At 38.4% G+C, this 24234-nt stretch overlaps 1 protein-coding gene across 5 annotated transcripts in view; it reads right to left on the reverse strand.

The window, feature by feature from the left end:
• The window catches only part of TRPC3 (transient receptor potential cation channel subfamily C member 3), a 70328-nt gene that overhangs the window by 18513 nt on the left and 27581 nt on the right, over window positions 1-24234 (reverse strand). For 2 of the 5 annotated variants that reach the window (XM_032462806.1, XM_032462815.1), the window contains exons 4-11: window positions 16122-16286; window positions 13227-13443; window positions 11631-11864; window positions 8980-9244; window positions 5197-5392; window positions 3291-3500; window positions 2013-2060; window positions 87-170 (exon numbers count right to left, since the gene is read on the reverse strand). In XM_032462806.1, coding sequence (XP_032318697.1) covers window positions 87-170; window positions 2013-2060; window positions 3291-3500; window positions 5197-5392; window positions 8980-9244; window positions 11631-11864; window positions 13227-13443; window positions 16122-16286 — 1419 coding nt within the window. Of the gene's footprint in view, window positions 1-86; window positions 171-2012; window positions 2061-2091; window positions 2421-3290; window positions 3501-5196; window positions 5393-8979; window positions 9245-11630; window positions 11865-13226; window positions 13444-16121; window positions 16287-24234 lie in introns of those variants that run through there. The other 3 variants (XM_032462811.1, XM_032462828.1, XM_032462820.1) reach the window with 3 other exon arrangements.

Genomic DNA, 24234 nt, shown 5'->3' on the forward strand with positions numbered 1-24234 from the left:
TCTACTCACTATTCACACACACACACAAACACAGAGACATATGTGGAACTACACACAGATAAGAGATATGTCTAATGAATGCTTACCTGATAACGTGTTGGCTGATTGAGAATGCTGTTAAAACTGTGTGATTCAAAAACTCTTGAGTTAGACTGAGTGAAGAGGTTTAACTAGGAAAAAATACAATTAACCTAGTAAATTAGAATACATTTATATGGAAAGCATAACTATAATCTACTTTATTCGCCTCGACAACATTTGTGGAGTCAACATTCCTAAGGAACATTCTGTGGACGCTGAGTTTTACAAGTGACCTCGTATATTTCCAAAGGTAAAAGTTAATGTGGGCAACATGCTGACGTTTATCAAAATGTTGGCAAGATGAACTGCCACAGAACTGTTTAACTGAAAACACATTTTTAAAAGTTGGCTCGGGTTAAACATAATTGCTCCTGGGGGTCCTTGCATAGTTTATCAAAATGTATTCACAGCACCTAGAAGAAGTTGTGCAGAAGCAACTCTGTCTACTCCTGAGCCTGTGTTCCTCACATGCACTTAAACAGAAATGCATTACAAGTTCCGATGGTAGCATTTGGTTTTTTATAACCCCAAAATATGAGCCAAAGTGATGCATCTTCCTAAGCATCTTGGCCTTATACTCTGACAGGCTCACTGCTCTGGAGAGAACTGGGCTAGAGAATTCTGGTTTTCTTTTTCTTTCTCTTTTTCTTTTTAAGGTTTAACTTTCGAGTGAGTAGGAATAGAAAGAAAGAGACCATTGTTCCTGTCTGCCCTTCCCGTTTGTGAGCAGGGCCTGCTTCTTTTGTAGGTAAGCTGCTACCTGGAAGGTGTGATTAAGGCAGGGCCCTTTATCCAAAAACATGCATTCACCCCACTACCTGCCTTCCCACCATAAGGAAGGGGAGGGATGCTAGGGAGGGAGGAAGTGGCACTGCTAGGCAATGATCCTCCTGATTTTGTCCTCTTAATCGTGGCAGGAGACAACCTTGACTGACAAAGCCAATTCTCCTGTCTGCCACGGGAGGTCAGTATCTGACTGCTGACTGAGGTTAGCTGTATACGTTTGATTTCATGAGGCTCCTTCCTGACTTCTAAAAAGGAAAAACAGAAACATAATTTCTCCAAAGTTTTACTAAATTCAGTACACAGAGAATATCTTTGAATATAAGATTAAAGCAATAATAACAGCTCCGTGCACAATTTAAAAAATAAAATCAAAATGACAGTTTTTAACCAGAGATGGGGAGACAGGGAAGCCAAGGAGCAGGGCTTCTGAAAGATCCTTCCTTCTGTTTTCGGCAAGCTCTCTGAGGAAAGCGCTTCTTCCTGCCAGTGGTACGAGGCGGGCAGGGACAGGAGAGGGCTCCCTAACGGAGCACATCGGCGGCTCCCCTCACATCCTTGTGAGCAAGCTTGTTTTATTTTTAAACAGTGGTCTAGGTAGCCACATCTACCTAGCGTCTACTGTGCTCTTCTTAAAGGGATAGTGTTTCCCCTCCTACACTACGACAAGATCAGGAATGAGGTCAGAAGTCAGTGAAATCAGTTGCCTCCAGAGAGAAAACTTTAAGGTGTGAAATGCAGAAGCAGTGAGTTCCCATGCTTGAACAGCTTCCTCTTTCAATAATAAAGCCTTAGAGAATGAGTCAATCCTTAGAGAAACAAGGCACCTTCAAAACCAAGTCCATCCCGGCAGTAGCAGGAGTTACCAGGGCTGGCAGTTAGAGCCCAGCCCCTTAAGAGACCCGCGAAGATGAAGCTGAAGGTACAGCGCAGCCGGTGGGGAGGAGGTGGGGCAGCAACCAAGCCAGAGCTGCCCTGCCTGAGCAGGAGGCAGCCAGGTGCAGCAGGAAGAGCTGGGCATCTGATGCTGGAAAAGGCAAATTCCACACCTACCCCATGCTGGCCAGCTCCTGTGACCTTGCCTAAGTGAGTTATTTTTAATAGCTTCAGATGTCTTATCTATGAAATGGAATAATAGTAATACCTACCTCACAGTGTTTCATGAGGTTCAAATGTACAGCAAAGCACTCTGTAAACTGTGAATGAGGAAGGGCACTGATATTTGTTGAGGCTGGAATTTTGTGCATCTCATACCATCCTCACGAGAACCCTACGAAGTTTTCTCTCTTTCATGGATAAAGTGATTTATCCATGTCACTTTCTACTAAGCCTTAAGCCAGAATTTAAATGCAGGTCTAATGGCAACTCTCTTCCTTCCATTACTGCTTCTCGCTTGCTGTATACAGTGAAGTATTATTTGAAATCATGGGATGTCACAGCCAGTCACCGTCTTGCAACCTAATAGCCTGAAGAGTCCACATCCAGGTCAAAGAAGGTTTAAAAGGCCACCTTCTTAAAGGTGCCAAGGTATTACAAATCTCGGAGAGGCACATCTCCTTTAAAAGGTGAGAAAATAAATTGCATTAATTTAGTTTTTTCCCCCAAGCTTCAAATGAGAAAAAAAAATGCACTTTATGGAGGTAAAATCACTATCTTGTGGGCTCCCAGGCTATTACAGCTACAGACCATTTTCACAACCTTAGGCAAAAATTATATTTTAACCCACACACTTGCTCCTATCTGCCTCACTCCCTGTTATTTGAGGTTCTGTCTGTATCCTTCTGTCTCCTATGCCAATTCTATCTCTGAAAATTAAGTTCATGATAATAAAGTGCTAGCCTGAAACTCATCTTTGTTAAAATCTAGGCATGACTCAACCAGGACAACTCAAGAACAAACCATTCTGGGTTATTTATAAAAGGGGGTATTTATAGTTAATATTTGAGGATGCTCTTAAGCCTGTATCAATGTTATGATATTAGAGCAAAACAGATTATTTAGCCCAGTAAAGGGTTTCTACAAATGAGAAGAATAAGGTGGTAGTGAACTACACATACAACCAAGAGGAAAATGTGAGGTTAGAACTATTTAACTTTGGAATAACTGTTGAGAAGCATGGAACACACACAAAAAACAAAATGTTTTCTAACAATAACTTTTCTGTTTACTTTTAACAAGTTAGAGAAGTTTTTTTGTTAGTGTGTTTTTAATTTGGTAGTTTACATGAGATTCTGACCAAAAGCAAGGCATAGACTAAGTGACTTCACTATGAATACATTAAGTATTAGTCTATGAAAGACTATGGAATGGACAGTTACTTTCAACATCTTCTAAGTTCACATACAAAAATTATTGAACAAACATCAAAAGACAAGGAGAAAGACAAAACATTTATCTTCAGGTCTCAATAAGTTTTTGATACCTACCCTGGACTTTGAGTTACCCATTCCCATTTCTATATCCTTCTGCAGCCTTCTCCTTCTGCATTTGGAAAAGTTAATGATCCGCATGATGAAATAAACAAATGACTTTGGGCTGGGAACTAGACTGAAGGGTGGAGGTAATGTCTTTCCATCATCAAAATAAGATAACCAAAGTTTTGAACGAGCAAACTTCCATTCTACATCACTGTCGTCCTGTGTCACAAAAATAGAAAAACATATAACAACTGATTTTTAAAACTCAATATTCTAGTAATGGATTCCAGTAGGGCCTTACAATGAACCTTAATTATGCTTTTGAAATAGAAAAGCGGCATATATACATTTATCTGCATATAATCTCTATTGGCCTACATAGTAGTCTCAGTATCACTTTTATGATACTCATTTAAAAATTTTCTTTTCCATATGCTTCTGTCTATATCCACTGAAATTTAATCAGAATTTCCTGTCACCCGTCCAAAAATGAAGCAAAAACACAAGAAAAATTCAGGTCAAGGAAAGATGAAAAGATTAATTCCTCCCTCCTTCCTTCCCCCTCTTCTAACGTGGCATATTCAACAATAGTTCCAGCCAGCCTCCCTCCTCATCTAGACCCACCCGAGCCAGGTTGTGGATACAGCACGTTATACTCCAAGGGCAAACGAAAAAGAGCAGCATTCAGATGAATTGCACTTTGCTGCTTACCGTGTCTGCCATATGTCACATACGGCACTCAGTGGCCTATTCCTGCCTAGTATCTGCTTTTATCCTCAGTGCTGCCCCCTGGTGCTGGGCATAACCATTCTAGCTGGCAGGAAGGATGGAGAAGAAATGAAGAGGAGCCTGTACACAGGTGGAAGAAGTTGGCTCAGTCACTTCACACCGCCCAGGCTGCCATTACCACACCCAAGCAGGTGTTCAGAGAGCGTACCGTTTTCTTGTCTGGGACCTAACTTTGCTTTGGGAACACAGTCTTACGTGTTTCTAAAACACAGACAGAAACTCAGTGGACTCAACAAACATCAAAGGACTAAAAAGACCACTAAACCAGAGGATGTAAGGAAAAAAAAACTTATATACGATGATGAAGAAAGGTACCATACCAAGTCCAATCTAAAGCAAAAAGTAAAGTGACTTTAATTTTTTTTGGCAGGGGGAAGGAGGTAATTAGGTTTGCTTGTTTGTTTGTTTGTTTAATCTATTTATTTATAATTTTTTTTAATGGAGGCACTGAGGATTGAACCCAGGACCTCATGCATGCTAAGCATGCACTCTGCCACTGAGCTCTACCCTCCCCAGTGCCATTTCTAGAATACTAAACATTCTCACTGGATAAAGAATATCATCGATGTTTGCCAGATGTCTGGTGATTCCTCTGCCAGGCTGGCTGGCTAACCTAGGAGAGAATAATTTCCCTACAGCCAATGCTGCTTCTAGCCACTAATTGCAAAACTTCAGCAATATACTGAGAGAATCCAGACTGATGGTAAATTTCTGGGGATTCCTGCTGTGCTCCTAGAAGATCCTGGAAGGTGTATTACTATCAATTCAGATGGAAAACACAGAGAAAGTTCCAGGTCCTGCTTGGGTATAAGAGACTTTGTTTAAGTGAGCTGGAGATCCACACAGGGCACAAAAGTAGGTGTGCTATTAGAACAAGAATGGGGTGGGGGTAAGGTATAGCTCAGTGGTAGAGTACTTGCTTAGCATGCATGAGATCCTGGGTTCAATCCCTAGTACCTCCATTAAATAAATAAATAAATAAATAAATAAATAAATAAATAAATAAATAAATAAATAAAACAAATTACCTCCCACCACCCCCCCAAATCGCACATGTTAACTTAAAGAAAATAAATAAAAGAACAAGACAGCAAAGACAGACACCATGGATAGAAAGCAGGTTTACCTCGATTTCTTGATATGAGCTATTAATCATAGCAATGAGCATGTTGAGTAAAACGACCACCATAGTTACATTGTATATTCCGTAAAGAACGTATCCAATATTCTCTATGAATTTGTGGTCATATTTGAGCACAACAGAAGTCACTTCGGACAACCCAAATATTGACCAAAACAAAGTCTTGAAACTTTCTTCTACACTGTTGAAAGAATAAAGTTCACAGTAAATTAACAGTTTTCAGTATTGAAAAGTCAAAAGTAAAAAGCAAGGTAGGGTCTGCATACTGTACAGATGTAAAACGCCATCATAAAAATCATCATAATACCCAAAATATAATTATTTTATTATAGTATTTAATAGAAATTATTCTCTCAGGTTTTTAGGAACCAGTGATTAAGGGGTTCTGATGCCTAGTTTTTCTGTCAGTTATCAGCAAGTGAAAATTCTCTGAACTTGACAGGGGAAAGCTGAAGTCACGCCACGATATCCATTTCTTTCTCCTAGAAGGGTGGAAGTTTGGGGTTTGATTTTGTAGGTGTTTCAGAAATTTAAATCAGGTTTTTGGGAGTAGAGCATGTCGGGATTAAAATTATACATTCACTTCAAGAAAAGTAGGTACAAACATATTCCTTGCAGCATGGCAGTAGGGAAGAATGAAAACTACCAAAATATCCATCAATAGAAGAGTGAATAAATAATTCTGCTACATCTATAAATGGATTGCTCTGCAGCCACTGGGGGAAAAATGAGATAGATCTTGTTTCATCTGTTTATATAAAATAATATCCAAGATATATTAAGGGGAAAAAAATAAGATGTAGCAAGTGTGAAATAGCCTACAATTTGAATAAAAAAGAGGGGTACACAAAGACTTATATTCTTGTTGATGCAAAAAATATCCCTGAAAGTATCCCAAAGAAACCATTGCCTCTGGAACCAAGGAGAACTAAGAGACTGGGGTCCCAGGGTGACCAAGGGAACAGGCTTTTCACTATAGATACCACTGTACGTGAATTTTATGCCACAGGTAACTTTTAGGTTACTTACTTACCTAGAAGTTATACTTAAGTGGAATTGAAGTCAACAGAATTAAAGATTCCTATTCTATTCCCTTAATTTATATAATCGACTTCCTGATTCTTCCATCACACCAGTTAGCACTTAGGCCCTCACCAGACTAATTAGCTACTTTTATCCCTTAAATGAACTGTATCAACCGAATTTGGCTGGTATTTGTCATACAACCAAGTGGTAATCACTGATCTGTGAACCATAAGAATAATCTTTAAGTTAATTACACATGGAGAATTCCATTACAAAGGAGGGTTCAAAAGTAAGCCCTTTTTTTCAAAGAAAAATTTATGAAACAGTACTTTTATTGATTTGTTATAACAGATTCTAAATAATAATTCTATAGATTTATAGGTTTTAAGACTATTTTATTAATTTATTCATTCAACAAATATTAACGGAGTACCTATTATGTTCTAGAAACTGTGAGAGCCCTGGGGATGGAGGACTGACTAGGAAGGTTCCTATTCCTGTTCCTGTTCCTGTGGAGCTCCTCTCTGTTACGACACATTTGATGGTGTGGCTATAGCATGGATGCTAAAAGAAGACTAAGAAAAATTGTAGCCTCTTTGCTCCTACCATTCATTTAACAGTATCACAAAATTCTCCCACTCTTTCTTCTTGCTCTTTTGCAAACCTTCCTGCCTCTGACTTTGGGAATATAAACTCCTGAGCAATCTGTATGTGTGGGGAGACTGGGATTGTTAAAAAGGAGAGGACACTGGCTGTTCCTGAGCTCCCACTGTGGGCAACAGGCTTTATATAAATTACCTTACATAATTCTCACAAGGACCAGATCCAAACCTTATTGTGCTTATTTTATCTTTGTTTTGTTTTGTTTCATTGCACTTATTTTAAAAACAAAGAAACTAATGCTGAGAAATGTTAAGTAACTTAACCGAAGACCACAGCCGGAAAATGGCAGATACTGCATTCACATCCAGGTCTGCCTGACTTTCCAGCCCCTGTTCCTTTCCCCTGCATCACGTTGCCGTGTCCTCACACAAAGCAGCGAGGACAACATAGAGTGTAAAATGAGTTCTCACAGAGGTCAAAGGGGTGCTATTGCGTGCAGGGTTTCTCAGTGCCTTCCCCATTGGGTTCAAACAGAATTGTTTTTCATTACAATAAAGTAAGTCTCAGTTCTCTTTCACCCCTATCATCTGCTCTGTATTAACTATTTGAAAAAAAATTCATTTCAAGACAATTTAGATGCCTGGAAGGGCTTGATACTCTATTTCAGTCTATACAGAACTTATAGACGGTCTAGTTTGTTGCCAGCTGTGGCTTTCCAGGGTACAGATGGTACAGAGGGAGGCAGGGGCCCTTCTGATCCCCTCACCTGGTGGGGGACTACAGTACAGACCCGCCTGCCTCCCTACCACTAAACAGCAATGGGTGAGAGAGAATCTCCATCTGAATGTGTCCATGCTGACAGAACTCAAAAGGACGACGACTAAGGAAGCTTAATCAAGAAAGACTTCATGGGGAAGGTGAGTCCCCAGGCAGACGCCAGGATGACCAAAGGAAGGAAGTGGTGTTACTGTTATAGTGGACTGACAACATTTAGCTATAACTTCTTCTTCCTCAACTCCCTGTACTGACTGATGATACATTAAAACAAAAGTCGATGCTTCTTTTTGGAAATAATAGTAATGTCTACAAAATGATGAAACTAAATTTAATGTGACACATAATGCCATCCAGTCTTACAAATTTGTTACCCAATTGTCTTAAAATAGACAGTTTTGTCTAGGATTTTATGAAATTTTGATCCATTATGTGGTCGAGCATTCACTCAACTCAACAAGATGAACCTTTGGAGCAGTGTAATCACAGACAAGCACTAACTTTTTTTTTTTTAAGGTTTTCTCCATTTCTTTACTTTTTTTTGAGGTATAGTTGATGTACACTACTATATAAGTTTCAGGTGTACAACATAAGGTTATATTCCATTTACAGTTATTCTAAAATATTGGCATATTCCCTGTGTTGTATAATATCTCCTTGTAGTTCATTTATTTTATACATAGTAGTTTGTACCTCTTTCCTCTACCTCTATCTTTCTCCTCCCCACTTCCCCCCACTCTGGTGACCCTAGTTCTCTATATCTGTAAGTCTGCTTCTTTTTTGCTATACTCATTGGTTTTTTTGTATTTCTTAGATTTCACATATAAGTGATATACAGTATTTGTCTTTCTCTGCCTGAATTACTTCACTTAGTATGATAATGTCTAGGTCCATCCATGTTGCTGCAGATGGCAACATTTTTTTTAAGGCTGAGTAGTAATCCATTGGATACATATACCACATCTTCTTTATCCATTCATCTGTTGATGGACACTTAGGTTGCTTCCATATCTTGGCAATTGTAAATAATACTGCTATGAACATTGGGGTGCATGCATCTTTGTGAATTATTTTTGTTTTTTTCAGATATATATACCCAGGAGTGGCATTGCTGGGTCATAAGGTAGTTCTGTCTTTAGTTTTTTGAGAAACTTCCATACCAATTTACATTCCCACTAGCAGTGTAGGAGGGTTCCCTTTTCTCCACATCCTCACCAACATTGGTTATTTGAAGCACTGCTTTTAATGGATTTTTTCTGCTCTTAAAAATATCTTTATTACAATCATTGAATAATTTTTTCTGCTTCACCTAAACTTGTTAGAATTTCCCTTTATCATATCTTTTTTGTAAGATGTTTTACTTACGTGGTAAATGCAGCATTTACTTTAGCCCCAAGGTAGTAAGAATACAGTATGAACATGCCGATCATAAAGGCAAGAAACACCATAATAAAGAGGACCATGAACTTGAATATGTCCTTCACAGTCCTTCCAAGGGAGATCTGTAAGGGGCCGAAACTCTCATTTGCAGGGAGGATGTAGGCGATGCGAGAAAAGCTGAGCACGACAGCTATGGCATAGAGGCCTTCAGATATGATCTGAGGGTCAGAAGGGAGCCATTTATCTCTGGCTACAAGAAAAGAGAGAGAGATTAAAAATGGAACGTTCTATTCATTGCTAACTATGCCAAATCCCTTAAATAGGATCTATCTTGTAAGTAGGTGGTTATTATCTCAGTTGAAACTACTCTACATTTAATTAACTGTCCAGTCACTATTTTTCATGTTAAACCAGAAACATGAATTCTACACTCATACGGTTTCTTTTAATGGAGGAAACGCTATTATAAAGATGTGAAGCTGACTTTGCATTGAGCAGAAACAGAATAAAGCACAAAAGATGAAGAAAGAGGTTAAAATGCTTCATTAGACACAGACTGTGTCCAGGATGACAAAACAACTGACTTGACTCATTTGTCCCCTCGGTTACCAAGTTTATTGACCAGGTATTTTATCATCCTACAGGCTCATTTAGCACAAAACTTCTTTTCCATATTTCGTGGGGAAACTTGTCCATCTAACAGTTCATGCAAGTAAACTGCCATATTACAAGAAGTGAGAATGTCACTGAATCACACTGGTGCTGTGTCAATGCAATGTCTGAGCAATATAGCTGGTTCCTGGAAGGTTTAAAATGCTACTGAGGTACAAAATTCTTGGAGACAGATTCCAAATGAGGACCCCAAAATATCCTTTTCAAGGTCACTTAGTCAGTTCACAGTAGACTATTGGATACTCACTTCCTTGGAAGATCAATGGAACACCACATGGTTAATTTTGTGCAAACTAGGTCACTCCCAGAAGGACAGATGCATTGTAGACATTTACAACAATAACAAAAATGTACATTTATTGAATGTTGAACATGTATCAGACACTGTGCTTTCAATGACCCTATGGACCCGAGGTTATTATTCTCTTTTCAGAGATGCAGAAATCAAGACTTAGAAAGGTTAAAAACTCAATCAAAATCATAACAAGGAGTGAAGGCCAAATTCACAGATTTCCCTCCAGATGATAGTCATTAGACACACATGAGAAAATTTAAATAAACAGCTATTGAAACAGTCAAGATGCGTGTTACACAAAAATACAATCTAATCTAATTCCTTCATTAGAAATGGTAATCATTTATTCATTTGATCTGGCCTGCTTGGTATATAAAAATCTTTGCTTGCTGACAATAAGAGATAACGTGTGTAAATTTCACAATGTATGAAATGCATATCTTTATTTTATCTATTTATTTATTTGTTTGTTTGTTTGTTTATAACTCCTTTCTTGTGGTATGGTTCCTGTAAACTACACATATTTTAGATAAATGTACATCTTCATTTTAGAGCAGGCACCCAACCTTATTCAATAACGTTAACATGCTGCTTGTACTTATCCCAATGTAAGCCTTAATTACACTTACGAAAGAGTTATTCTTCACAATCATAACACATTTAAACTCTATGTCTGAGTTTCCTTACCTTTAAAATGAAGGTTAGATAATAAGTGCTAAAGTCTTTTCCAGGTTTAAAGATGTTGCAACTATATGAAAATTTGCTAACAGCAGCTCCCTAATTTGACCTCAAGGGGTGGCTAACATTGCTTAACATCAGTTTGTGCCGAGCAAGGAAAGCATCTGTATCACTGCACACTGGACATCACTGGTGTCTCCCTGCTCTTCATGATCTAGGGAAGTTCAGCATGAACTCCATTCCACGTCATGTTGAGGAGGAGTAAACATCCTCCCCAGCATTTCTGGCCGTTCTGCAAAGTTTACATTCTCACTGTCACTTTAGCTCCTACTTCCTGCCTCTGCTGAATTTTTGTTCACTGCACCGGTATAGCAGCTCAGCATCTTTTATTATTTTATCTCCTCCAACTCAGGCCCTCAGGGACTTATCTTCCACATTAAGCAGTTTATCAAGCCATCTTCCCCCCTAATTAAGACAATTTCATGTCCTAAGAATACATGAGCAATTATGCTGTTAGGCTTAAAGGTAATTTTCTCCCATCTTGCAAAAACCTTCTTTTTATAGATATGAAAATTGAGGCACAGAGAAGTAAGTTAATTTGAACAAAGTCACACAGCAAGGGAGAGGCAGTGCCTTAACATGAATACAGTTTTATAGAGCTCTAAAGCTCATGCTTTCTCCACTGTCTCTACACATTCAACACATATCTCATACTAAACATACTTGCATAGCTTTTTAAATGGTCCTTTCCTTGTGTTATTTTTATTTATTTATTTTTTGTTTGTTTGTGGGGTTTATTTGGGGGGGAGTAGATAATTGGGTTTATTTATTTTTAGTGGAGGTACTGGGGATTGAACCTAGTGTTAAGCACGCACTATACCACTGAGCTATATATGCCCCCCTAAACATTCTCTTTATTGGCATTTCCTTCCAAAATGTAGTTCCAGTACCCTTCCTGAGACATAAGAGAATTCTGCATCTGACAACTTACCATAAGTGAAATACTGTATCTCTGGTGGAAGTGTAACTTCGCTGAGGTCGCTCTCTTGGACATAACTGTCCACATACTGCTGTGCTTTCGTTGCCTGAAGGAAAGCCAGGAATCTGGCCGTGAAAGCAGCGATGAAGATGGAGAGCATCCCAAAGTCCAGCACGTTCCACAACTGCAAAATGTACTCCCTGGGTCCTTCTAGCCAGAGCTCCTTACACTCGGACCACATCATGCCTGTCACAAGATACACAGGTTCCAGAGGAGATTTTACAGCTTAGGCTGAGAGGCTATTATTTCATGCACCATCAGTCCCCATCTATAAAATGCCCCAAATGTAAAGCATGCCCCTAGGTACCCGAAAGCACTGCTGACCACAGCTCACGGAGGTGCTGGGCAGAGTTAAATGGAAGAAGCAGCTTCAGCTCCACCATGTTAGATTTTGGTGAAATATAGTTCCACACGTGACACCAGAAACGATGCTACATTTATAGGGGATGTGGCAGGAAGGAGGGAAGGAAATAAACAAGAAAGGCTCCTCATGTCAAATGACTTTTGGAGGAGAAGAGAAAATTCATCTTTATAAAATCACAATGGTTAATTATCAAATCATGGTGATTATTGGAGAAATAAGCCCATAATTGAGAAACTCACTGTAGACTTTTAACAAGAACAGTTTCCCAATCACTCAGGAGCACTCACCTCATTCCCCTACCCTCTCCTCATTTCAGCTTCACGCTGAAAAGGTGAGGAATATCAATGAAAAAAGAAGAAACCCTTAAGCAGGAGGCCCTAGGACATTATGAAGAAACTGAAAGCAGAAAATGCCATTCTAGGGGAAGAGGACAAAATAGTCCAATTCAATAACTTGTCCTGACTACGTAAGGGAAAAGTATTGTAGAATTTTTTAAAGATACGTAAATGGCTTAAAATAAAATTCATAAAATAATTACTTGGCCCAGGTTGAGGCCACAGGAGCAAATGAGCAGGAGAAACAATCTGTTAATTCAGGAACTGAGAAGATACCAAGAAACACGCTGGGTGAAATAGATACAAGATATGAAATGACTTTGGATTAATGATCAATAGATAAACTGGTTCCAATCTCCATTTTTTTCTCACATTGCTTAAACTTTTTACCTTAACATAGCTATTCAAAATGGGCTATTGTGAGGTGAGGTAATAAACATTTTGAAAATGGAAGTTCTCCTTAAAAAACCTCTGAAACTAAAGCAATAAATGTTCTTTGATCATCAGTTAATTGCCACTGGGTTATTTCAGAAGTATTTCGATTAAATATTTGATCATTACAGTGAGTCACATTAAAAAGACTGCATTTTACTCAATACTTGAAATTAGATTTCTGAAATGTGGTATACTTCTAGTTAGGCTCATGCTACTTATAAAAATTTTACTTAGTGTTAAGGGATACTGTTTAGCATTATCAAGCTCCCAAATGATTCAATTATTTTGCTATTCTGCTTATCTTATAATGGTGATATTGTCACCACATAATGTACAGTAGCATTTTAAACAGAAAATGGCAGTCATTATAGAGACATTATTTTTGTTAGAAATAAGAATACTTAAAAGGCTTACCAAGGACCCAGACCATAATTAACATTTCAGTCCACGTGAACTGGGTGGTTTTGACCCTGAAGATCTGTTTGGGATAGTCAATAACAGTGATATTTGGCAGCGTGCTGATGCCTTCGAATCTGTCTGAGGCATTGAACACAAGCAGGCCCAGGAAGATGATGAAAGAAGCAGCATGTGCCACAAACTTCATAAAAGGGCTTCGCAGAATTTTCCCCAGCTGAGATAAGGCCAAAAACAAACAAACAAAAAGGAAACTTTTACTTCAGAAAATCTGGCTTCCGCTTATGAAAATTACTATACAGGTTAAAAAAAAAAGGTGAAATGAGAATACTTTTTCAAAATTCTGCTTCCATTTCTGAAGAGTTATGCATTGTGAAAATTACTCCTTTTAGGGGCTGTGTCCTCCAAAAACGATTTAAGAAGTCTTCAAACTTCATTGTCTCTAAATATCTAGTTTGTCTTAGGCTATACATAATCACAGATGCATTTCTGGAAATCACAAGGCATATAATGTTATTCTTATTTTATATGAAAGACTATGCAATGTCAAGGTTTTTAGAGTCTAGGAATAGACACTCCAAATTTGTAATGTGTAATTCTTTGTAGCTGAAATGTTATGATGACTTGCGTCCTCATTCATTTATAATTGAAATGTTTTGATGCGTTTCTAGCACATTACAAACGCTTTAAAGACGAAAAAAAGCTTAACTACCACAGAAGAAAAATTTTCTTCTCATTTCTAAATATTCCATAGTCGATTTGTACTTTGTATGATATAAAAGGCAGAAAATACTATAATCAAGATAAATACCTGTTACTACCCAATAACAACAGAGAGATACACAATAACTAAAACCTCTAAATAGGTTAACTTAATTAAAAGTCATCCCTGGGTCTGAAAAATCATATGAATAGTAGAAAAGCATTTTTAAAGTTCAGTTTATAATGATTTTAAGGTAACTCTTTTAAAATCCCACATGATATAAGGGGATTAAAAGCCCTATGTTCTAGTAGAAAGGAAAAACAAATCCTCCCGTTGCAAGGGCTTCTGCAGTCCAAGAATTAGTATATTTAACAGATTTAACAAGTTCTCTATTCTGCATACTCAGACCCTACTTTCAAACTTAGTCTGTGACCTTAAAAATTACCAAGGTTCACATTTAAAAGACTGTAACTTCAAACAAATGTTTTTGTATGTCCAGAAGCTTAATTTGATGTCAACAAATAGCCAAAGAATGTCCAGCATTTCTGGGACTGGACATGAATGCACACAGACAAATGTCACATTTTCCATATTAGACACAGAAAAATAAACCACACATTTACATATCACTGTTCTGTTCCACAGCTGCACAGAGGGCACATTGGGTCAGCTCATTCATAGTACATAGTGATTTCTTGGGAGTTGCAAGTCTCTTCTCCTAAAGGTTGATCTTTGAAAATGTTAGATAACATTAAAAAAAAGAGCAGCATGCCTATCTTAAAACTGGGATACAGGTGGAAAATTCTTGCTATGTTGTCTGTTCAGCAAGGATGAGTGGTGTATGGCAGGTTAAAAAAAAATGACTCAATTCCCTCCTTTCCCTTCTCTGCGGGGCAGAGTTCATCACACCATTAGCTACACAAAGTGAAGAGGAAAAAGAATGACCTTCAAGATGCCTACTTCAGACCTGATGTTTTACCTGAGAAAGCTGCCCTAAAAGACAAACACATATAAACATAAATTTTCCAATGTATTCCCCCCAAAAGGGGAAATTATTTGGGTGGGTTATGATTTTTGCTTTAACGTGTGCTCTCTCCTTATTTAGTTTCCAGTTTTTAGTGTTTACGTATTAGTGGACTCTTAGGGTACTTTTCCATGATATATAACAAAGGAACTTAGTTGAGTCATCAAAATTGATCAAAATGACAAACTTTCTGCCTTAAACTGCATGGGCAGCTCAACGAGGAAGTGAGATGGATGAATATTCTCACGCGTATATGGGCCTGCGGAACAGGACTCTGCGGGGGCTGGCAGCTGCGCCAGAGAGATGGCAGATTTCCAGGGTCATTTCTGAGTGGCCTTGACTCACTTTGCCTGAAACTGTCTCTGATTTAAACAAAACCAGATTTCAGAATATGAAAACAGGATTAAAGGATCTCAGAACAGCGTCTTCTCCCTGGCAGTGCCCTTTAGTAACCTCCTCCAGATTCTGTTAGCGTGAGTTCTGCTCTTTCCACATTGTGCTCAGACACAATTAAGTTGACTGTATACTGGCAAAGTTGAGAGCGGGATAAAGGTAGTGACCAAAATGATTCAAGCAAAACTGAACAGATAAACAATTTTAAAAATCCAAAGCCCCAGACCCCAATTCTACATTTTTAGAATCTTCTGAAGGAACAAAGGGCTAGGGGAACCTGACATGAGCTTTCTTGAAGAATTTGGATAATATCACCGTTCACAACTGTGCTTAATATTCTCAGCCTTGGATCTCCTTCCAGGTTCTACCGAGCTGCCTTTTCAGTTCTCAGGTTAACTGTTTCTTGGAACAACTGCAGTAGGGCTGCTCCCCTTCCGCAGGCCAGCCCAGTGGACTCTCTGTTAAGCTGGCAATGGAATCAGCACAAGTGCTACTTCACTTAAGCAGCTTTTCCTCCTGCCTACCATGGGGATTTTATCTTAAAAGCTTAAGTATGATATGCCTGCAAATATGATCTATCCCACTAGGACCAAATCCTTTTTCATCCCTTATTTGGATTGATCCAGTCATTAAAAAGCAGAATTCGTGTTCTTGAGTCAATTAACATTCAGAGTAAAACTGATAAAGGCCCTTAAGTAGGAAGCTTTTTCCCTTTTCATCCTCAAAGGACACGGTACGCCAACCACAGAGGAAATGGGGGTGGAAAAGCCTGTACCCTGCTGCAAGGTGCGATCCAGTAGCCGATGGCAAGGAAGGGAAGGCCCAAGGCCACGACCAGCACCACCAGACACTTGATAGCTACAGTCTGTTCCCGCAGGCCTGAGAGGTTCTCGTACCAGATTGTCAAGAGCTGCTGCTGGCAGTTGGGGTGAGCCACAAACTGTTGGTCGAGACAGAGAGAGGGAGAGAGAGAGATAGGTTACCATGCCATTGTCCACAGTTCAGCTGAATGCCAGTGCATCCTAAAGACATTAATGCATATTTTCCCAGAATACAGGCACTGAAGGATTCTGGTAGTATTCTCCTTTACCCTCATTCTATTTTTCAAAATTGCTTGAGAACTCGTACAAGAAGTGAACACAAGGGTAAAACTGATGTTGTCCTTAATTACAGTTCTTTCTGATCAAAACTCCGTATTCAGACTCCTCTCTGGAATCTGGGTGACCCATGCTTTCCTTTGCAGAAACATGTCGCATCGGGCTGTCTGCCAGCTTACTTGCATTCAGTTCAAAATGGAAAAGAAAACAGTTATTTGGTTTACCGTGTACTCTAGCTAAAAGAGAAATGTGTTATGAATTTTCATGAGCAACTTCTAAGATGCTACATCTATGAGAAACATACATGATATGCCCTGTGTGTATGTATGTACTACCATAGCAAGTATGCATAAGGTCTGCAGAAGCTCAATGAAACTGCAAGTATTAAGCTTGGTCCACAAGTGCACTGCTTCCAGGAACTGGCATCAAATGTTACTTCCTTCCTGTTTCAGTAATCTGTCCTCTTTTTGTTGTTTCCGCTCCCACAGGTCAAAAAAACACATTCATCTCCAGCAGTTCTTTTATAACAACAGTTCGAATCAGGGAAAAAAAAAATGAGCAAATTATATTTATTTCACTCCTGTAATTTTATTTTATTTTGTTCTATTCTAGTTTGTTTTATTTTATTGATTTTGCCGACAGATTTTCTAAGGCATCTGTCTGCGTCTATTTAGAAGGACTGGGATTTCTCTAAGGCCCTATCCTTATTCAGGTAGCAGAATATGTTTATAGTCAGGCCAATGTGAAAAGGTCCCTATGCCAAAAAGTAGCTAGATATGCCTTTCTTAGGATAAACTGTCTTATTTGCAGCTGGATATGCCTTTCTTTGAATGCTCAGGTGCACTTTGCCCAAGCTTGGAATTATTTAGGGTCATTCACAAATCAACTATGAGTGCCAACGTATTTTTTAAAAAGAGTGTTTAGCAACACAAAAATCAACGTATCACTGTCTTTTAGGGGAGGGTACAGCTCAGTGGTAGAGACTGTGCTCAGCATGCACAGAGTCCTGAGTTCAATCCCCAGTACCTCCTTAAAAAAAAAAAAAATAAATAAATAAATAAATAAATCTAATTACTTCCCCCAAAACAAGACAAAATAAACAAAAAAATAAGGTATCACTGTCTTCCAAAAACAAGAATAAACAATAAGAATGAACCTGTTAGGACCCGTGAAATGTTTTCACAAACTCTGAGAGGCAAAGAAAACGGCAGCAGTTTCCTCTGGGCAAAGCATTCAACTTTAATCAAATTCGAGTTAATGATCTGAATGCTTCTTAGTAACTCTGGGCAATCCCTCCAGTCACTTGGCTACTTATCAATAGCATGCTTACAAGGGAATGAACAGGTTTCCATTTACTGGTATACAGTTTCCCATCAGCTCTTCTAATTAAACAAACAAAAAAGATAAACAAAAAGAAAAAATAAAAGTAAAAACTCATTCCCAGGATAGGCAGTAGAGGGTCAATTTCCCCCAAATCCTCACTCCTGCCCCCAAGTGTGCACTCGCCCTCTGGGAAGTCCACTGACTTTGCTATGACAGCTGCATCGTTGTGCAGAAGGAGAACTTGACAATCCATTGACAGGTGGTGAGGATGAGTTTACAAATGTCAAGTTTGAATTGCTTAACTGAATTTTTTTTTCTGTAACACAGACTAGGAGGATTTGGGAGCTTGAAAGTACTACAAAAAGATGCTATTTTTCCTTACTTAATGAGTTCAATGTGAAAAAGCATATTTTATATTGTAAGTTCCTTTCAATTCAGTTATAAAAGTCCCAGATCCTGAGGCTCACGGGTCATTGCTAGCTGCTACGTATATATTAGATCTTCTTTCCAAACTCAAGATTTTGTCACTCTTCCTAGGTTCTGATTTTTGAAAACAGGATTTCAAGATCAATGCAGTCCTTATTTGAACTCATGATAAGATATAATCAAGTCTGAAGGCTTCCACCTCTGTCCCTGTGGTCTTTTGGATCATTTCCTCCCTGCTTCACAGCTCCTTCTGTGTTAAAAATCCTCATTCCCTCTATGGTTCTTAAATGTTTGTCTCATTCATGCATGCATGCATGCATTCATTCATTCATTCTTCAGAATGTTGTCAGCCCCTCCTATGTGCCAGGCAGGTGTTTGGTACAAGAAGACAAAAATGCATCAGCATTGCATTGGTGCTGAGTGGTCCTTTTCTAGGGCACACAGTAAGCTCTGAAGAAATGTGAAAAAGCTATTACAATGGAGACTTGGATTCCATATGCTTGCCAAGATAGTCAGCATTTAAAATAGTCTTAATTTGAATGTTGGTCCAAATGTCTTGGTATTTGGAGGATCTGCATTTGTGGGAGGTTGGATAAACATTAAATAAAGGCAGTCCTGTGACTCCAGCGAGGCTTGGCTTAGGAATGAGAAGGTGCATTCAGAGAAATCTACAGGTAGAGTATACAGTGTCATCAAACCAGATTACTGGGACGTCAACAAACCCTTTTTTTTTGGAATACGCCAAGGGTTTCTGTAAAACAGAAAATCCGCATGAAGTTAAGAGACACTGGGACATATGTCCATATGAAATTGATGGACAAATTTCCCTTTTGTGGGTTTCTAGCCTTTCCTTCTTAGGTTTTAAGCCCCTGAGTACAGAAATATTAATGTTGTATTATGGCTCTTTCTTCTTGCTCTTCCTTCTTGAGCTAATCTTTAAATTTGAATCTTTAAATGCTTTATGGCATTAATTAAATTATATGAGGGTTACACAGCCTTCAAAGACTTGGTGGAAATCAACCCTCTCCATATGGCATTATATAATGATCAATCTTTGACCCACTGTGACTTACACCATACAGTGTAAACACTTAATATATGTTAAAAACTAGCTAAAATCATAGTATTGCGTTGTACTCATTTTTAAAAATAATTTATAATTCAGCTTAAAAAGTATATCTCCTATACTACTAAAATTCTACCCTCTTCTTTATTGGGGTGGGGTAACTTTATTTATTTATTTAAACCTGGAGGTACTGGGGATTGAACCCAGGACCTCGTGCATGCCAAGCACATACTCTAGCACTGACCTATACCCTCCTCCCACTCTACTTTCTTCTTAATTGAGATCATAATACAGCTCCATATGGCATCTGTTGATTCCTATTAATCCATGAAAAAGAAAACACAGATATTTTCTCCAGTGATTCAAAATCCTAATACAAGTACACAAGGAACATTTTAAAAAAGAAAGTAAAACCAATATAATAGTACCAAGTGAAGGCAAAAAAGCAAATCCCTCTAGGAGATGAATTTGCTCTTTTCAATGACTTTAAAATAGGGCAGTAACCTTTATCTTTTAAAACTGCTTTACCTCCTAAAAAAAATCTCCTTACCCTGCCACACCAGTCATAGCCAGCTGGATAAAATTTGTATGCTGTTTCCTAACTTCAGTGAACCAACAAATTGAAACCATTACAAAAATAATACCCTTATTTGAGGTTTTCTGATTTAAAGGGAAAATGCTCGACACAAGAAGATCTCAATCTTTCAATGGAAAAAAAACTACTGGAGCATAAATAACAAACTTTTTTCCCCTGCCAAACTGATGGATTGTAAACTGAACCACCAATCAGGGCAGGTTATGGAAAACATATAACTTTCAACTTAAGAAAATTCATGTGACATTGTCTTTTCATCAAATTAGCCTTTACGAGCACGATCATCATGGGAATAATGTTGTGTGAAAACATGGCAGGAACACTTTTTGTCTTTCATGATATTGCTGGAGCCACAGTTCATGTACTTGAAAAGAAAATATTCTTGTGAATAAAAACTAGGTCGATCATTCATCCTCTTTTTAATTGAGAAATTAAAACTGAAATTGAGAAATACATACCAAAAACTCACACTGTACAAGTTTTCTGGATTTCATACCTACTGAGCACAAAATTCTGTTAGCAAGAGCTAACCCACTGATACCTCTTGGTGCCTGAGCACGAAGCCAGCAGAGGCCATCCAGCGTGGGACTGGGGATGGTGCCAGCCAGCACATGCACCCCAAAGTCTCTGCATTGTGTTTACATGTTCTCAATGCACTGCTCAATTTTTGGGCTTTCTCTGCACACAGTGGATACCTCTATGTGTCTATATTGCTGTGTATCTCTTTTCTAGATGATTTTTCTGTAGTGAAACCTAACCTTACTGTAGAGGAAGTAAGAGAGCAAGAAGGAAGAACTCAAGAAATGTTCTCCTCTTTCCCAAGAGCCCAGTTTTCCAACGTGAGCAAGTTCTACTATCTTTTATCTTTGTCTAGGGCTTTTTTACAATAGACACAGCTAACCTGAAGTAGGCAGAACTCTCGTTATTTTTATGGCAGGAGGGGATTGATACTCACCCTCAAGTTGGAAAAGATAGCAATACAGTCAGAATTGGACTTTGGGGAAGGGGAGCAAATAGTCTATTATTTTAACTGGAAAATAATGGATATTTGTGCCTAAAAGTTAATTTTCTTATACTCATTTTCAAAAAACCAAATTTCATCCTCCACTCTATTTCATTCTCTTTTGTCGAATAAGGTGAGTAAATCTAGTAACTGTAATAATATTTCCTATCTTTTCAGTTTTATGATTTACCTTAGAGACCCCTCAGAAATGACTCTGGGATGAATAATCTTCAACATCCACCCCCAATAGAAGACACATCATTGCTTGTTCCCCATCAGTACCATACAATTGCTCGTTTCATCAACAGCATTGAGAATTGGACTTGTTTATTCTTTACTAATTTGAGCAAGGGGAGAAAGTATTTGTATGTTAGTATGCACTTCTTTTATTACTAGAGGGTGTGAAAATTTTAAATACTATTTGTATTTTCTTTTCTGTGAATTACCTATCCAAATCCTTTGGTTATTCTTCTACAGGGCTCTGAAACTTTTTCCTATAAATTTGTCTGTGCACTTTGGATATTAAGAATATCAATCCTCTGTAAGTTATAATATAGAAAAATGTTTTTCCCAGTTTGCCCTTCACTTTTGTTTGTGATCTTCCTGATATACAGAGCTATTTAAGTTGCATGCTGTCAAATAAAGATATATTTTTGCTTTTTATTTCTATTACTGCTTTTATGTTAAAAAGTCCTTCCCCACATAAATGTTACATTCATGTTCAGACCTCTCCTATTCATATCTTTTGTTTTCATTTTCTTTTTTGGGGGGAGGGAATTAGGTTTTTAAATTAGGAATTTAATTATTATTTTTTTAATCGAAGTACTGGGGATTGAACCCAGGACCTTGTGCATACTAAGCATGCAGTTTACCATCAGGCTATACCCTACCCTTTCTTCATTTTCCTGATTACCTGTCATTGAGTCTCTAAGGCCTGGGTTGAACTCATGGTGATTACTAGGGAAGACCTGAGCCCTGAGAGTTCTGAGCACAGACAGAGCTCAAGAGGCTCAGAACTGGACCTGGGAGTAGATCTTGGGCAGATGGCAGAAGAGACTTCCTGAGTCTCTCATGGGACCTAAACATTTTAGCATCACACAAAGCTGGTTTCCTTGGTGGAATTATGGGTTGGCTTAAATAAATACAAGTTTATTATATTATCAGTGGGGGATTCCATAACATATAAAGTATTTTGAAATCCCAATGCTTTGCATGTAGCCGTGAGCTACTTCCGTGCCATAGTGAGTAAGGTTCACGAATCGCTATAATCCAAGAGGTGGTTCTACTTGGGAACTAAAAAGGAAGCAGCAGAAGTGGGTGATGGTATTTATCCTCTTTGCCAGATGAAGATGGGTGAGTGTTGAGTGAAGAATGAGGGAAGCCCTGGAAAGAAACAAAGAAAGGGGAATGGGGGCTTTTGGGGGGCATTTCAGAATAGAGTTCTTATATACATTTATTGGCTGAAGATTCTAAATCAAAGATTTTAACTTTAATATTTCTTTTATGGCATAAAACTGACAAAGCCAGAAATACCTGCAAAGTTCTAAATCTCCTTTCAGTTCCAAATACTATTTTTTGGTTTTGGTTTCCCAGCAGTTGACTGACAGCAAATTTATTATTAATTGACATCTCATACATTGTAACCTACACATCAATTTATTGAAAATTAACATGCAAGAAGACATTCACTCTGCAAGACAGTTTGGTTAATAAAACCACATCTCTAGATGAGCTGTCTCTGCTAATATAACACTTTCAAAGCAATGATAAAGGACCAGTGACAACTGAAATCAATTCTCTCCTCTCAGGTGCTAAAGAGAAGAGATGCCTATTCCAAGATCTGTGAATAAATGGCCAGACAGTTTTCTAAAAACAGTTTGATATCCATCTTATTCGAAGTTATCTTTTTCCTCCAATATGGCAAACTCCAACTAGCAAGAATGCTCTGAGAAGAGGGCAATTGAGCTAATTTAAATACTGTGTAACTGACAATTCCTTGAAAAGTTATTTTACTTTGGTATTTACTGAGAATCTTCACATTTCAGTATCTTATTAGGTAGAGGGGAGAGCTGTCATCAATGGCTGGCTATAATCTTGTGAACATTACAATGTGGGAGTTTTCAACATTGTGGTAGAATTGTGTGTGGGGTGTGTGTGTGTGTGTGTGTGTACAGAGGGAGGGAGAAAGAGGAGGGGTGGAGAGAGAGAGAGAGGGATTACCTCATCCTCACGCACTGCTAGGGTACCAACTCTGGCCTAGGTTCCATTGGTCAGAGGCATATGTGCAGGTCTCTGATTTGGAAGAGGTCATATGTAACAGGCAGGACTCAGGGAATCATTTCTATTGGTTCAGAAGCTGGCCATCTGCAGCAGAGACAGAACCGTTCTGTTTGGGCCACAGAAACTCCCTTACCAGGTCAGTTCTGGGCAAGGCTTCTGGAAACACAGCCTAGATAAGCTTGTTCTTCCACCTCTCCTAACGATCTGTGAGCCTCCTAATATTCCTCACTAAACTCCTTTCTCTTTAAGTTGGCTATGTTCTACCACTAAGGACAGGAACCAGCACAATGAATATGTAATGTCTTTGGTGACTAAAAATTGAACTTGTTTAAGAGTCATTATTCTGAGAATGAATTTTCAAATGCAGAAATGTCATTAGCTAATACTTATTGAGCAATCACCATGTACTATGCCTGTGCTAATTACTTTACATGCATTAGTGCATGTAATCCTTAAAAGAACTGGAACAGTAGTTACCATTACTGCCACCACTTTCCTAAGTAAGCGCACAGAGGTATAGACTGGTCAGGTGACTTGCCCTGTCACACAGGGCACATGTGGTTAAAGCCAGTACTTGAACCCTTGCTGGCTGACTCCAGGGTCTGCCCTCTTAAGCACCATGCCACATTGCACAAAGGACAGAAGATTCCACTATACATAGATTGATCAGCTCATGAAACCAGGTCTATTCCTGATAACAGCTTACTTGTTTGTGATTTATCAGTTTCTCTTAAAGTACAACAAATTTCAGTTGTATAAAATATATATATAAGCAATTAGATTCTAGATAACTGAGATTTTTATTATAAGCAGAGCATCATAACTACAATTTACATGAATTCTTTCAAAGCTCCATACCAGTGGCAAATGCATACACATAATAGTTCTATCTGCAGTAACCAGAGGAAAAAAGTAATCATAAATTTTACTTCTGGCAACTGCCTGAAATTCAATAGCTGTGTAATCTTAGACATGTCATGTAAGCTTGGCAAGCCTTGGTTTCTTTGTAGAATAGAAACTCATCATCTAACTTAATGGATAAGTGAACTTAATGGATAGTGAAATGGATAACAAAGGCCTATCGCAAAGATTAACCTG

The sequence above is a fragment of the Camelus ferus genome, chromosome 2 (genome assembly GCF_009834535.1).
Source record: "Camelus ferus isolate YT-003-E chromosome 2, BCGSAC_Cfer_1.0, whole genome shotgun sequence".
NCBI lineage: Eukaryota > Metazoa > Chordata > Mammalia > Artiodactyla > Camelidae > Camelus > Camelus ferus.